Genomic DNA, 14,710 nt, shown 5'->3' with positions numbered 1-14,710 from the left:
GTGATAATAAAATTATAAGAGCTATTTCTATTAGGTCGGCTCCCAGTTTTCACCTAAAATATGACTGGAAACATGACTGTACACGTTTTTTTTTTTTTTTTTTCATTAAAATGCCTTGATCTTTAAGTACTCAGACTTGAATAAATAATTCATAGGATCAATACAGATCTGAAGGCCAAACTACAATATTTTTATATTGCTCTTTAAGAATTAAAAATAAAAGAGTTCTCAAAGTTTTTGCTTATACGATATTATATAAAATGAAATCTACAGCTGAAATGCCTACAAATGTAATAAATAATTCTTTGCTACTTATTATAAACACTAAACACTTATGAAGCAAAAATATATCAGCAGTCCAACAATTTAGGGTTGGTTTTGGTTTTTTTTTTTTTTTTTTTTTTGCGCTCTCTTCATAAAATAGTAATGCAAAGTGTGCAGCGGGGCCTTTTTTATTTAAGTTTCCGGTAGTTAGAAATGGACTGAAACTCTCTGAATTAAATTTATTATAGCATTTTTCCAAAAATAGTCTCTGGCTCTCCATTTTTCCATTAGATGGTAAATCCATGCCTGGGTAAATAGTGACACTTTAAAAGCAATGTCAAAAATGATGAAAGATGATTGTTACAGTTTTAAAGTTTCATTTTTAGGGATAATTTAATTTTTATTACAAATAAAAGGGGAATAAAAAAGGAAGGGAATAGTTGCATGGTATCTCTTTATCTTCATACAGTCCCCTTAAAGGAGACCCAAAGGAGTTAAGTATCTTGTTCAAGGTCAGAGGATCAGCCAGTGTAAGAGTAAAGCCCTTGGTTTTGAACTTTTGTCCATCTGACTATAAATCCTGAGTATGTGATTTTGTGTCTCCCATGATGATTCTTCTTATTTCTACAGAAAAGTCAACAGAATGTAAAATTAATAGAAGTCTCAAGGGCAATTAGTAATGTCATCCTAATTTGTTAAAATTATTCTATTCTTCTACCTAGTTTATGCCATAATAGCTTGATCCCTGCAAAGCTCACCAATCCTTACTACTCTCCTATAGAAAGAAATGACTATACTGGAGAAGCAGAATTCCTTTAGTTTTTCATACATATATATATATTTTAAACCTGAATCATGAATGACTGCAATTGTGTGTTTATATTATACATATTTTTCTCATTTCATACATATTTTTCTCATTCTTAAATTAGAAAGGAAAAAGGGAGAGAATTTTTTTTTTTCTTTTTTTGGGTAATTTAAAGTAAAATATGTTCAAACAAGCACAGTACTTTCAAAGCATCCTGCAAATTGTCATTTGTAAAAGCACACTGCTCTGTAACCATTTATGTCATTTATAGAAACAGTGCTCTGGTGAGAAGCAGGTGAACAATAGGTACACAAAACCGAACTGCAAAAGCGGAAAGGAAAATGAGACTTTAACTTTCCATCACTGAATTTTCGGAGCTTAGAGAAATTTTTAAACAAAGGCTCAGTTGTAAGTCCGTTCCCGTGAGACAATCCTACATAAGTCAGGACACAGGAAGAATGAGTGCAGACGAGGGGAAATTGCTGCCGTTTATGGAGGCAGCTATGCAGAAGAGAATGTTTAGGCTACTGTGGAGATGTGGAATTTGAGGGCCAATTAAGTCAGAAGTCCATCATCTGACCTCTGCCACCTTCATTAGCCAGCAGCTCCAAGATCACTAACCTAATTGCAATTAACTGCTTGTTTATGTATTTCTTTCTTTTCTTTTTAATGCTTATTTTTATTTGGCTATGCCGGGTCTTAGTTACAGCATGTGGGATCTAGTTCCTTGACCAAGGATTGAATCTAGGCCACCTGCACTGGGAGCTCAGAGTCTTAGCCACTGGACCACAAGGAAGTCCCTGTGTACATATTTTTTAAATGCCTATTTTTCCTACTTGAATGTCCCTCCACGGAGGCATGTGTCTTCCTGTTCCCTGGCACAGTCCCTGGCATAGGGCAAACAAGCAGTAAACCTCTCTCCCCAGTTCACATTTTACATAGTCTAGTGGTCAAAAGTCTGAGGTGTGGAGTGGAGCAGAGCGAGGATGTGACCTTGATTCCTCCACTTAAGAGTGATGATGGCCTTGAGTGGATCTTTCAACTTCTAGGCACCCAGTTTGCTCCCCTGTGAAATGGGACAGTAACTAACTTTACCCCACATGGCTGTTGTGAAGATGAAATGAGATACAGAGTGTAAAGGCTTAGCATGGGGTGAGCACAGAGGTGATTCTCCATAGCAGCAGATCTTAGCAGTCGTTACTGGGATTGGGAGTTGGGTTGTTCCTCTGCTTTTATTGTATTTTTAAAAAATATTTATTTATCTGGCTGCGCTGGGTCTTTGTGGCATGTGGGATCCAGTTCCCTGACCAGGGGTTGAACCTGGGCCCCTTGCATTGGGAGCTTGGAGTCTTAGCCACTGGACTGCCAGGGAGGTTCCTGTTCATCTGCTTTTAAACTTGAAGTTCACTGAGATCATGTGGGGGAGCTATGGCAATGCAGACCTGCACCCTGTCACCAGTCACCAGATTTTGATTTGGTGGGGCTGCAGGGAAGCTCAGAAATTTACATTTTTAACCAGCATCTGGGAGTAATTCTGATCCAGGGCGTCTCTGGACCACCCTTGGAGAAACACTGCTTTAGAAAGAGAATCCTCATTTCCCAGATTTCCGAAGAGATGGACAAACTAATAGTCAAGTAATACATGACTCTTTGGGTTGGATAATGAAAGTAAAAGAACAATTAGCATCTGGAGACGGGGAGAAATTCAATATATTTCATTAAAATTCCACCCTGAATAGCCAACAAAATTTATATTACTCCCATATTCACTAGTGACAGCTCCCTGATGCCCAGTCTCTGTCCCCTTAATTCTTTCAATACCGTCCGCTTAACAATGGGATCAAGAGAGCACGGGGGTGGTGGTAAGAATGTCTCTGATCTGTAAAATCAGTCTTCTTCGTCATGATCATTTTTATGCTGAGGGGCTGGTGTCTTGAAAACTCACAATGAAATTTATCCTTTTAGCTTTTAGATCAGATTATTGGGATGTAAATTGGGAGACTAAGTCTAAAAGGCCTTCCATTTTCTTTTTTTTTTTTTTCTCCAAGTAAAAGCTTTCTAACACCAAAGTGCTATCGATAAGTCATGCAAGCGTAAATGCTCCTCGTGACTGTGTTGGCCTGGTCCATGGTCTTAACCACAGCCCTAGATTTCCTGAGTTCTTTTCCTGTCCCCCTTCCTCGGGTTTTTATTTGCTAATAAGTTAAGTGCTCCTAATGGTACATTAACCCTGACAGATCAACTTAAAAGACCAGTTTCCAGCTAGTTACTGAAGGCCAGCTGGAAACTAGCCTTTAAGGGTTTTTTGTTTTGTTCTTTAAGAAAATGAAAAAGAAGGAAAAGAAGTGTTCATATTCACTCATGCATGAGTGCTTGGAGCTCAGGACACCCTGAAGTCAGAACCCTTCTTACCAGCAGATTCTCTGGTTTGATGTCACGGTGGACGATGTTGAGGCTGTGCAGGTATTTGATGGCGCTGGCCAGGTTGTACAGCATCCCACTGGCATCTCGCTCAGTGTATTTGTTAGTGGAGGTGATGGCATCGAAGAGGTCTCCTCCCTGAGAGAGCACAGCAGGAGGAAAAGTGGATTAACAGACGGTCCGGTGAGGCCCGGCCTGGAGAGGCACCCGACACGCTATGCGCGCCGGGTTTCTGGGTTCCAAGAGCTTTCCCTGTCACCGCCCTCTCAAAGGCCCAGGAACCCTATGGTGGTTTATGCCCCTACTGCAAGAGCCAGTGACATTTCCTCCAGAGCTCAAAGAAAGGAGGAGAGGACTCTGCCATTAAACTCCCAGCTGGGGGTGGGGAAGCGGAGCTGGGTCTCCAGGGCAGAGACCTTGGGGCACTGGCTATCCTGCTGGCATGTGCTACACCAACTGCCAGCAGAAGCTCAGATTCATAATCCCAAGTCTCCTGGAACGAGAAACACCACAGATGCACCCTGAACAAAACGTCCTGCGGCCCTGGGAGCTTCACACACACACGCTTCTCGTCATTCTCTAGTCTAGGTCTCTTGGAGTGGGCGTCACGTCTTCTTTTTCAACAATGTGCCTCCTTGTAAGGAACAGAGAAAAGGGCCAGAAACTGTCACCCCAGAGATGAAAGAGAAAGAGAGGGAGGAGGACGGAGACATTTCAAAGAAAGTTTTCCAGGTCCATTACTCATCCGAACTTTTGTTTCCACTGTTCTGGGCTAATTTATTGTTATTTGGTGAAGCGAAGATTTCAGGCTCCAATTTTAGATCCATTTATCTGAAGCCCTTTCAGAGAAGTCGGGCTTCTCTGACAATGCGTGCATCCTTTTTGCACATGAGGCCCCAAAGAACTGAGCTCCCCCCGCCAGAAGCTGACTGCGTTCATGTTACCTAAAGGGCTAAGAGATTTAATTTGTTGTTGTTTTAATAGCAAACACAACCTAGAGCACCTGTAGGCTGACCATTTTCAAATCCTACTCCCTAACCTGGCCCTCTGTGACCCTGTACAATCCCCACTCGGGGGAAGGGGTATCTTCCACTGACCCTCAGCCTCAGCAGTTCCCAAACTAAGCAGATACATTTTTTTTCCAAAATGAACACTGTCTCTCTCAGTGTTCTGTCTCTCAAAGGCGAGGTTGTGCAGCTTTGCAGATTGTTCCCATGCCACCCGGGGAGATGGGGTTTGCACGGCGGTCCACGTGGACAGCACCCCTGACCGTGTGTCGGGCCGTAGGAGGTGACCCTGCCAGACTCCACCATTGTCCTCACGGTCTAAACTCAAGACAGCCTGTAATCTCATTCCTTCTTCTTCGCCTTCCACAAAGCAGTCAACAGATCCTCTTAGTCCTGCTCTAAGACCTGCCTCTGACACAGCTTTCCGGGCCATCTCAGGCTCTCTATGCAAAGACCTTGTGTACGATCGTCACCTCCCACACCGCAGGTCAGTGTTTCCTTTCACTCGTCATGAAGTCAGCACTCTGTTCCCATGGCGCTCCCCGCTCTGCCCCCAGCCTTCACTCCAACTTGCTTAACCTCATCTCCCGTCTCACCTGGAGCAGCTGCCTTTATGCTCCACGTAGCGTGAGTCTTCCCTGCTCACCCAGACAGACCGAACCCTCCCCGACTCCGCACTCCAAGCTCATCCGAGAGTCCCCTCCACACCCTTTGTCCTTCTGGCTCCTGCTGATCTCTGAGTGCCGGCCCAAGGGCTGCCCCCGCACAGGGCCCTCCTTGCTCTGGACGCAGGCAGTGTGCACACGTTCGCTTCTGCAGCTAGAAGTCTGAAGTCCCATTATTGGTACTTCACCCTTAAGAATGGTTTTACTGTTCACCCACTTCACTGTTTTCTGGAACACAGACCTTATTTATCCAATGCCATCAGGCCATCCTGGGCCCCCTGATGGACTCTCAGGGTTTGACAAACTAAATTCCTCAGGGGGGTGTCATGGGAGCTTTTCAGGTCAAACGTGGGGCTGGTCTTCTCTTCTGAGATGCTTCCAGACCTGGTCACACAGGCATTCTTGGTCAGACTAAATGCAGGGGTACGATACAGTGGTGGAGAAGGGAACAGCGACCCTCTCCAGTATTCTTGCCTGGAGAATTCCATGACAGAGGAGCTTGGTGGGCTATAGTCCATGGGCTCACAAAGTCTCAGACACTACTGAGCGACTCACACACACACACACACACACACGCACGCACGCACACACGCGCACACACACACACACACATCCAGTGGCTCAGTTGAAGAGTCCCAGTGCTGAGTTTTGCAGGCACAGTCCAGGCTTGTTAGACTGGTCACCCGGAGAGAATCCACAAAGGCTAAGTGGTAAGTTGCTACTGTCACCTGACTAAGCATATTACTGACAATCGGATTAAGCTTTCCCACAAACTGTGTTCTGAACTATTAAGCCTTTTCCTCTTTTATATCTCACCTTCAAATTTAATTTAGTCTTAGCTCTCCAACACCCAGCCAATAACAGGGGGTTGCTAATTAGTTTTTAATGGCACCCAGAGGGGTAGCAGGAGTGATTTGAAGTTGTTGCTTTAAAAATTAAAGTCATTGTAAAATTATTATTCTTGGTCCTAGATAAAGTATAACTTACAATGTTATAATTACCAAATTTTATTTAGTAATAAAGCGTCAATATGAAAATTTTCTGAATAATGAAACTGACCTTTCTTGGTTGGAATAAGTGATTAACATTTTTATCTCCCTCAATCTCAACCATGACCATAACCTGGTGTTAGTACAAACTAAAAAGGCTTCACCCTCAGAGAAAAAAACGTCTGAACTTGAAGTAGAAAAAAAACAGACTTTATCTACAAATATAGATTAATCACTAAGTTAAAAGAAGGCCAACAGATCTAAAACAAAGCAAGTATGAAGAATGAGAATTTAAAGTCCCTAGAATGAACATTTTTCTATACAGTAAATGATTGATTAATTAAATGCTTTGTTGGCCTGAAATTTTTACAGAAGGAAACCCCACATTCCAGCTGCCATCAGCTCAGCCGAGTGATTCTAAGTAGAATTCCTGGAACCCCAGGGGCTCACTGGCGCACCCCTGATGGAGACAATGATCTGACTCATTCACAACTAAAGTAGGAATTACTCATGCCTTTGGTCAGATTAGCACAACAGAAAAGCCTTGAGCAAAGTACAGCTTTATGAAAATGCAACACTCAATTTTTAAAAACTTCTAGTTAAGAAAATTTCACATATGAAGTAGAGGAAATAGGTGGGTTACCTTTCACATAGATTCAACCATCATCAACATCTGGCCATTCCTACGTTATATGATTGAATAGAATAAAAACATAATTTTATGTGGCGGGATGAGATTGTACCCATCACTGAGAGGCAGTATTCACATTATTATGAACAGGGTGCTGTTTTTCTATTACCCTGGAGTCTAAAAGTTCAGAGCTTGTTTTTATGATAATGAATGATACTTCTGGAGTAGTTCCTGGAAAAGTTAGCAGTTTCTGCTGGAGTAACAACAATCATACTGGTATCTAATACTCTGTGTCACAGAAGCTGGTGAAAGGGATTTCTTTTACCTTCAGAATAACACTCTTAGCAATATCTCATTTTACACAGGAGGGGCCCAAGGTACAAAGTGGTAGACCCAAGGTCAGGGACTATTTCGGTCCAGGCTGAGACTTGAACTTTGGGGATATAATTCTAGTGTGAAGACTCTTAACCGTTACACCAGTGCACAGCAGTGAGACTGAATACTGCTGAGAGGAAACTAAGGAGAGAGCTCTATCATGCAGGAGAGTGAGGTGCCATATATAGGTTTACCTCTTTTTCCAAAACACACACCTTTACTAATTCCATGACAAGATACAGCTCAGTTGGCACATCCATTTCTTCGATCAGAAGAACAATATTGGGGTGCTTCACTCTTCTCAAGATAGACACCTCATTCTGGATCATGTGTTCCTGTTCAAGAGAAAGTTATCTCCATCAAGACATACAGCAAAACAGTGAAGGGCTAACTCAAATTAACAAAGCCATACTATTTAAGGGTTTCCCTGGTGGCTCAGACGGTAAAAAGTCTGTCTGCAATGTGGGATACCTGGTTCGATCCCTGGGTCAGGGAGATCCCCTGTAGAAGGGCATGGCAACCCACTCCAGTACTCTTGCCTGGAAAATCCCATGGACCAAGGAGCTTGGGTGAGCTACATACAGTCCATGGGGTCACAAAGAGTTGAACACAACTGAGCGACTAACACTTAACTTATACTATTTAAAGATCAAGGGAGATATATTTTGCTAAAATATAATGTCTATCTTAAATTCTGATATTCGTATAGCCCACTGCTGCTGCTGCTGCTAAGTCACTTCAGTTGTGTCTGACTCGTGTGACCCCATAAACAGCAGCCCACCAGGCTTCCTCGTCCCTGGGATTCTCCAGGTAAGAACACTGGAGTGGGTTGCCATTTCCTTCTTCAATGCATGAAAGTGAAAAGTGAAAGTGATGTTGCTCAGTCATGTCCAACTCTTAGCAACCCCATGGACTGCAGCCCACCAGGCTCCTCCGTCCATGGGATTTTCCCGGCAAGAGTACTGGAGTGGGGTGCCATGGCCTTCTCCGTCATATAGCCTAGAATTGGCAAAAGATATTGAAGATCCTTAGGAGATGCTTGTAATTTCAGAGCCTACCATGGTTAACTATAACTGCATGTAGAAGGAAGAAATGAAACTTAGATCACAAAAGTAAGAGAAGAAGCAAATACAAGAACAAAGAGAAGGAACTGAAATAATACCCCATCATTTCAACTGACTTTGATGCCAGGAATATTACAGAATAAAATTATATCCTAATAAGTGTATAACATTCTACTCTACCAAAACACAACTCCTAGGGTGAACTTAGGTTTATTTGGGAGTTCCCTCCAAAATAATATATTTTCAAAAGAAGAAAACCTTATACATACTTTGCCTCGACACTTGCTTTTCTTGATAATTTTCAGAGCATACTCCCTAGCAGTCGACCTGCAAAGAAAAAGGTTTTTTTTTTTTTTAATAAATGTAATTTCCGATGTGTTGAATCATCTTGTTAAGGATTCACTCGTACCCCATTGATCTGGCATCATGGTGTAAATATTTTGTAAAAAATTCTCTTTTCCATTCTTAAAAGAAATATGTGAATTTTAAGGGGTTGACCAAGTGTAAGGACAAAACAAACATGATAGCTCAGAAACGTCACAAGCTGTTAAGGCTGTCGTAACTGTAATAAAGTTACTGCCACTGCTACCCCCGTGGGCAACTCCCCCTTGCAGGTGGCTGTGCCCTGTTCCTTCCTCTAAAGTGGACATGAAATAGGGGTGAGCTTCTGCCCTTCTTCTCCATTTCTCTTGAGGTCATCCATGAAGTGGCAGTTTTCTGAATGATTCTCATGGTCACACTGATAACATTCAAGATGCAGTTCACCCTCTGTAGACTTGGGCTGTGTGCAGCTCTGTGTGTTCTGGTGGAGAACTCATGAATGAGGTGTTCAAGGAGTATAGCAAGGGATACAGTCGTTATCTGAGCATCCTGTGACCTCCTGAGCCTTTCAAAAAAATCTTTATTTATTTGGCTGTGCCGGGTCTTTGCTGTGGCACGAGGGGTCTTCGATCTTCGTTGTGGTATCCAGGTTCTTCAGTTGTAGCTTGGAAACTCTTAATTGCGGCATTTGGGATCTAGTTCCCTGACCAGGGATCAAACCCAGGCCCCCCTGCATTTGGAATGTGGAGTCTTAGCCATAGGCCCTCTCATTTAATAGAAATTAAATGGAGGTGACGATTATAAACAGCTCACGTTCCCAAAGCCACCTGGCAGTGCTAAATCAGAGCTTGAGTTTTTGGGGTCTCTGCTTCTCTTATAGCCCAGCCAACACTGCCCGTCCTCCGTCGTGGGTGTGGGCGGGAGGGCTTAGTCATACTGAACCTTTAAATAGCTTCCTAACTTGTGTGAACATTTCTAAGATACTGTAGTGCCAACAGTGACGGTCCACTGTCAAAGGACACAATGCATTCTTAACAGTCATCAGGAAACACTACTTCACAATCATTTCTACTTCAGATCTAGTTGGGAAACCAAGAGAGTTCAGCTTCTTACCTATAGATAAAGGCCAATTTTAGAGATCCAAATGCATACAATGGGAGTGAAGTTGATTAAGAACAAAATTTCAAAATAGGGTTTTAAAATTTTCACTTTGGAGAATCAAAGGGGAATTTCCTAGTCATATGTTATGGTAAGAGCAAGACAGTGATGTGCCTATAAATTAACAGACCAGATAGTAACAATGTGTTTCGAGCATTGTAGAAACCATTCATGTTGTTTGCTTCTCTTTTTAAAATATTTATTGATTTATTTACTTGGCTGTGCCAGGTCTTAGTTATGGCATGCGGGGCCTTTAGTTGTGGCACCCTAACCCAGATGCCTGTGTAGGGAGTGTCACGTCTCAGCCACTGGACCACCAGGGAAATCCTCCTGTAACATTTACTTCCAAAGCTCCTTCTCCCACTGCACTTCCAGGACCCTTCACTGTACTAGCTTGCAGAATAAAATAAACATTAACCAAACTGTTATAATTGTATCTAATGAGAAAGTCTAGAGGCTTCCCAGGTGGAGCAGTGGTGAAAAACCTGCCTGCCAATGCAGGAGGCTCACATCCCAGAAGGATCGCAGGGACTCTCTAAGCGGCACTTTTTAAGAGGCTTCTGAAGAGTTTCATCTGCAACCATGAAAATATTTAATCAAGAGGAAAAGTAAAAGCTGAAGTGTTTCTGGGTTCTGCATTTCACAGATCACACACAAAATTATAATAAAGCAAATCTGAGACTGGAATATATGAGCAGTTTCGAATCTAGTCTGGGATGTTTCATCTGATCGCAGGGAATCTGGACTTCAGGACTGAAAGCTTTGATAAGAACCAGCCGTACCAGGCAGGGCAAAAGAGCTAGGACGGTGCTTGGGAAGGTGCTGGTTAGAAGAGCGGAAATTTCCTGGCTGTTCTTCCCCATGGTTACCACCTGATCCTCCATTTCCCTGGAATGAGCAACATTAAAGCTTTGCTATACTCAAAACAGAAAGCTGGAGTGGGACCCAGGCAGGCTGACTCCTCCTCTACAGCCAGACACACAAACAGCAGAATCCTCAGCAAATAAGTGAGCGTGCTGGCTTCCAGGACACCAGGCAACCAGGTTGCATGCTGAGCCTCCAGCTGAGAGGCAAATGCAAGCAAACCTGAGCCGCAGCGGCCCATAGCTTCCTAGGAAGAGGACCTTGTGGGTTGACTACCCAGAATCTTACAAAATAGGAGTCAACACTCACTCAGATTTACCCACATTTTGTATCAAAGAGCCCTGTGGAGGAACCACCAAAATTAATACTGCAAGTTTGTTTTTTTTTTTTCTGGATTCTTTGAGAATAGAACTATAAAGTCATAATAAAATCCTTAATTACTAGAAATGCATGTTTATAAGGAAAGAGGATGAATCTGGACTATAAGACTAAAAACAGGTGTTAGGATTAAACGTCCACCATAAGAATAAACACGTCATAGCTTGCTTTCAGTCGGTAAAAGAAAACATTTGGCAAGAAATAAAACCTCAAAGTATCTGGCTTCCTCCATACTCTAAACTGAGGACCGCTGTGCCCGTGTCAGCATCCAGTAAGCAGGAGCGTGGGTTCTTTGTCGGCCACATGGGAGATAAGAGACCTGACCTTTGACCTCAAGGAGTCTACAGTTCGGTGTGTGGAGGAGAGAAGACACCTGGGTTGCTGGGGAACATCTAGGCCGTTCACGCATATGCTCCTGAAATTACAGCCTTGACCGCTCATGGAATCATAGAGACCTCAAAGGCCACAGCTAAAGAGACAAGCTTGGGTTTCCTCCTTGTCTGTAGGAGCTCAGTATGTAAGGTCACATTCCTATTCAGTTTGACCCCAGGCTAGAGCTCGAACTACTAGGGAGAAATGTCTGAACTTTACAAATTGGAACTAAATCTAGCCTTTCAGGGTTGTACTGATGATGGTTTGGAGAACGCTATCTTGTTTAGCGCAATGATTCCGGGCCCCAGGACAGTCTTCTCACCCCTTCCCTCAGCCCTGGAGGGCTGCAGAATGTTAATTAAAAGGGCACTCTGGACCAAAGGGATCTTTGTCGTTTGCTCTGTTTTGATGATTTTTATGAAGATTATGTGGAAGAGGAAACACGGTTTCACAGGCATTTTTCTGCCACAGCCTTTACTGACTGTCAAGGCGATCCTTTGCTTATGGGTGAGGTCCTCAAGCAGAGCGGCGGTGTGACTCTCTCTGTGCCCCGGAAATGCCCAGCAGAGGCCTGAACTAGCAGGGCCTCCAAACACGTTGGTGGAGCTGGGAGAACTCCAGAGGCTGATGGCGCTTAGGACATGACAGGGAGACCCTGTCTCCTTGAGGAGTGAATCCACAGCACCCTTTGTTTACCCAGTAATCAAAGCTAAATCTCAGCCTCCTCTGTGAGCAGAGAACAGAGGCACCCCAGAAGTGTCTTGTCAGACATCTCTGGAGTGGAGCTGTATTTTAAATGTGAACTTGGGCCTTGTGGCTATCAGGGGCCAGAGTATCCTTAGGGAGGAAAGAACACTGTCAGCTGAGAGACACTTAAAATCATTCCCACTGATTCATCCTCCAAATCCCACTTCAGAAGCAAATGCCTCCAATTATAGGTGCACGGTTCTTCAAACGCCTGAGAACTTTCTAGGTGGGCGCACCCATGTTGACGATACTGCAGTCTCAGCTTGTTCTTGTGGGTGTGGGCCTGTCTCACACCACTGCCAGAGCCAGTGCTTTCAACGTGTGGTTCTTTGAGTTTATCCTATTAATTTTATTTATTTTTTTGACTGTGCTGGGTCTTTGTTGCTACTCAAAGGCTTTCTCTAGCTGTGGTGGGCAGGGGCTACCCTTCACTGAGGTGGGCAGTCTCCCCACTGCAGCGGCTTCTCTTGTTGCAGAGCGTGGGCTTTGGGCACAGAGGCTTCCGTAGTTGTGGCTCGTGGGTTCCAGAGCGCTGGCTCAGTAGTTGGGGTGCACAGGCTTAGCCGCTCTGTGGCATGTGGGATCGTCCCAGACCAGGGATTGAACTGGCGTCCCCTGCACTGCTGGGCAGACCCCTAACCACTGGACCACTGGGGAAGCCCTCAACGTGTAGTTCTTTGCATCTCCAGGTGGAGCAGGGAGAGAGGGAATCAGGAGTGGCTACAATTTTAACCCAGTTGAATCCTGTGCTGCCAAAACATGCAAGCAGTCAGGTGGGGAGGAGGGCCGGGAGCCACCCGAAACACCATGCCTGCTCACAGCTGCGTTACTGGTACCCGTGGCTTGACCGGTAATTAACCTACACAGAGCCAGGAAGCCAGGGATGAAGGGCACCTCATCTCAAGCCCTCTATCCATCCTCGGACCTCTTCTTAGCACATTTCAGCTTTGTGAGTTTTCTTTGAGGCCTCGGAAGGCTCCACAAAACAGCTTCTAAAGTTCGCCAGCACCCTTCAGCACATCCTAAGGGCTCCCGAGGACACTGGAGACAGTGCTACAGGGAGACAAGTGGAAACCGAAATGGGCCTGGCAGGCCCCAGGATGGGATGTGTTGACACAGAATCAGGGGAGGGATGCGATGCCACCACATCCACCATTGCAGGAAACCCTCCCCTGTGACACATCACTATCAGCAGGAGGGGTCGACCTGGTCTCGTTCATCCACATCCATCCTTCCAAATACGGCAGAATGTCCCCACACAAGCAGTGTGTGCTGCTCAAAACATTCTTAGCTCCCTTTTATTTTCCTGGACCTCTGGAAAGTATTAAAAGATCACTCCAGGATACTTCTGAGGAGAGGGGGCAGCTGCCATATGTTCTGGTTCAGCGGGAGCTGAAGACTAACACTTCGGGGAGCAACCTGGTGTTTAGACTCTGAAGGTGCGTACAAGACCCGAGATGTGAACTCCTGCAAAACGGATGCAATCTAAACCAGAAAGAAAGAAATTAATCCGGGATGAAGAAATGAGAAATTTCTATCTGGGAAGACCAGGGTCATGGGACTAAGATGCCATCATGATCTGAAGACGGGCATACGCCAGACTCAACAGATGACGCCCCTGGCAGGGAACCAGGCCCCGCAGGGGAAGAGCACGGCGATGCTGAACTCGGGATTTTCTGCTGCAGCACACATTACATTTAAAGGGGTTGCCTTTCCTATCAGTAAAAGCACAAATGAAAAACCAAATTATACACACACACACTTCCACCCATTACTTTGAGAATGGCTTTCCCGATGTCACTTCTGTCTCCTTCGTACAGGGACAAACGTGACGTGTGCAACTTTGGCCCTGGTTGGAGGCGGGGGGGCAGTGGAGCAGAGTGGTCCAGCGACGTGGGGTTTGGAGCTGAACTAGCGCCCAAGCCTTGCCAAATAGAAATACTTAACTATCTGAACGCTTACTGACAAGGCATTTAGATTCTTCAGGCGTTCTTTATATAAAATGGAAATAGTTCCAACACCATGGCATTATTATGATAGGTCAATAAAACATCCTAAGTTAAGGACCTTGTATATGGTTTACGTTCAGTAAACAGTGGTTGCTCCTGTTTGGGGAGGCGTGAGGCCCAGAAAAGTAATGGGGCATTTTCTATGTTTGTCAGTCACGGAGCAAACTGTCCAGCTTTGTGGTGGGAGTGGGGCGGAGAGGAGGAGGGGGAGAGGGCCTGGGAGGGTCAGCTAAGGCGTTTCTCGAGCTGCCCGCCACTCTTGCCCCTCTGCACCAAGGAGTGGCTGCTCGAGGTGGGTGCCACCACGCCTGCAGGAGTGGCCTGGCCCAGCTGGTATGCTGGGAGGGGCACAGTGTGAGACCCACTGCTCCAGGGGAGCCTAACGGGGGCTCCATTGCCTTAGCCGGGCAGAGGGTGAAGGGAAGCAATTCAGTGGACACTGGCCAAACTCAGGACCCTCGTGTCTGAGGCCCAGGCAGACGTCCAGCTCAAAGGTGACTTGAATCTTTGTTTCTAAGTCAAAGGCCTTGCATAAAAATAAGTTCTGAGTTCTGCAGGTTAGAACTTTTAGTCTGAGGCATCTGCTTCAAATAGAGGCAGAGCTTAGAGCCTTTGTGTTGAGAACTCGGGCAGGTGG

The 14,710-nt window shown here is 44.8% G+C and overlaps 1 protein-coding gene across 1 annotated transcript in view; it reads right to left on the bottom strand.

Annotated features, from left to right (window-relative positions):
- Positions 1-14,710, bottom strand: part of DCLK1 (doublecortin like kinase 1) — a 347,490-nt gene that overhangs the window by 48,731 nt on the left and 284,049 nt on the right. Inside the window, exons 9-11 of the mRNA XM_069601561.1 lie at positions 8,494-8,551; positions 7,376-7,495; positions 3,485-3,631 (exon numbers count right to left, since the gene is read on the bottom strand). Coding sequence (XP_069457662.1) covers positions 3,485-3,631; positions 7,376-7,495; positions 8,494-8,551 — 325 coding nt within the window. The remainder of the gene's footprint in view (positions 1-3,484; positions 3,632-7,375; positions 7,496-8,493; positions 8,552-14,710) is intronic.

This window comes from Ovis canadensis, chromosome 10, assembly GCF_042477335.2.
Source record: "Ovis canadensis isolate MfBH-ARS-UI-01 breed Bighorn chromosome 10, ARS-UI_OviCan_v2, whole genome shotgun sequence".
NCBI lineage: Eukaryota > Metazoa > Chordata > Mammalia > Artiodactyla > Bovidae > Ovis > Ovis canadensis.
The sequence above is the reverse complement of the archived record's forward strand: the minus strand, read 5'-3'. Positions and strand labels throughout refer to the sequence as shown.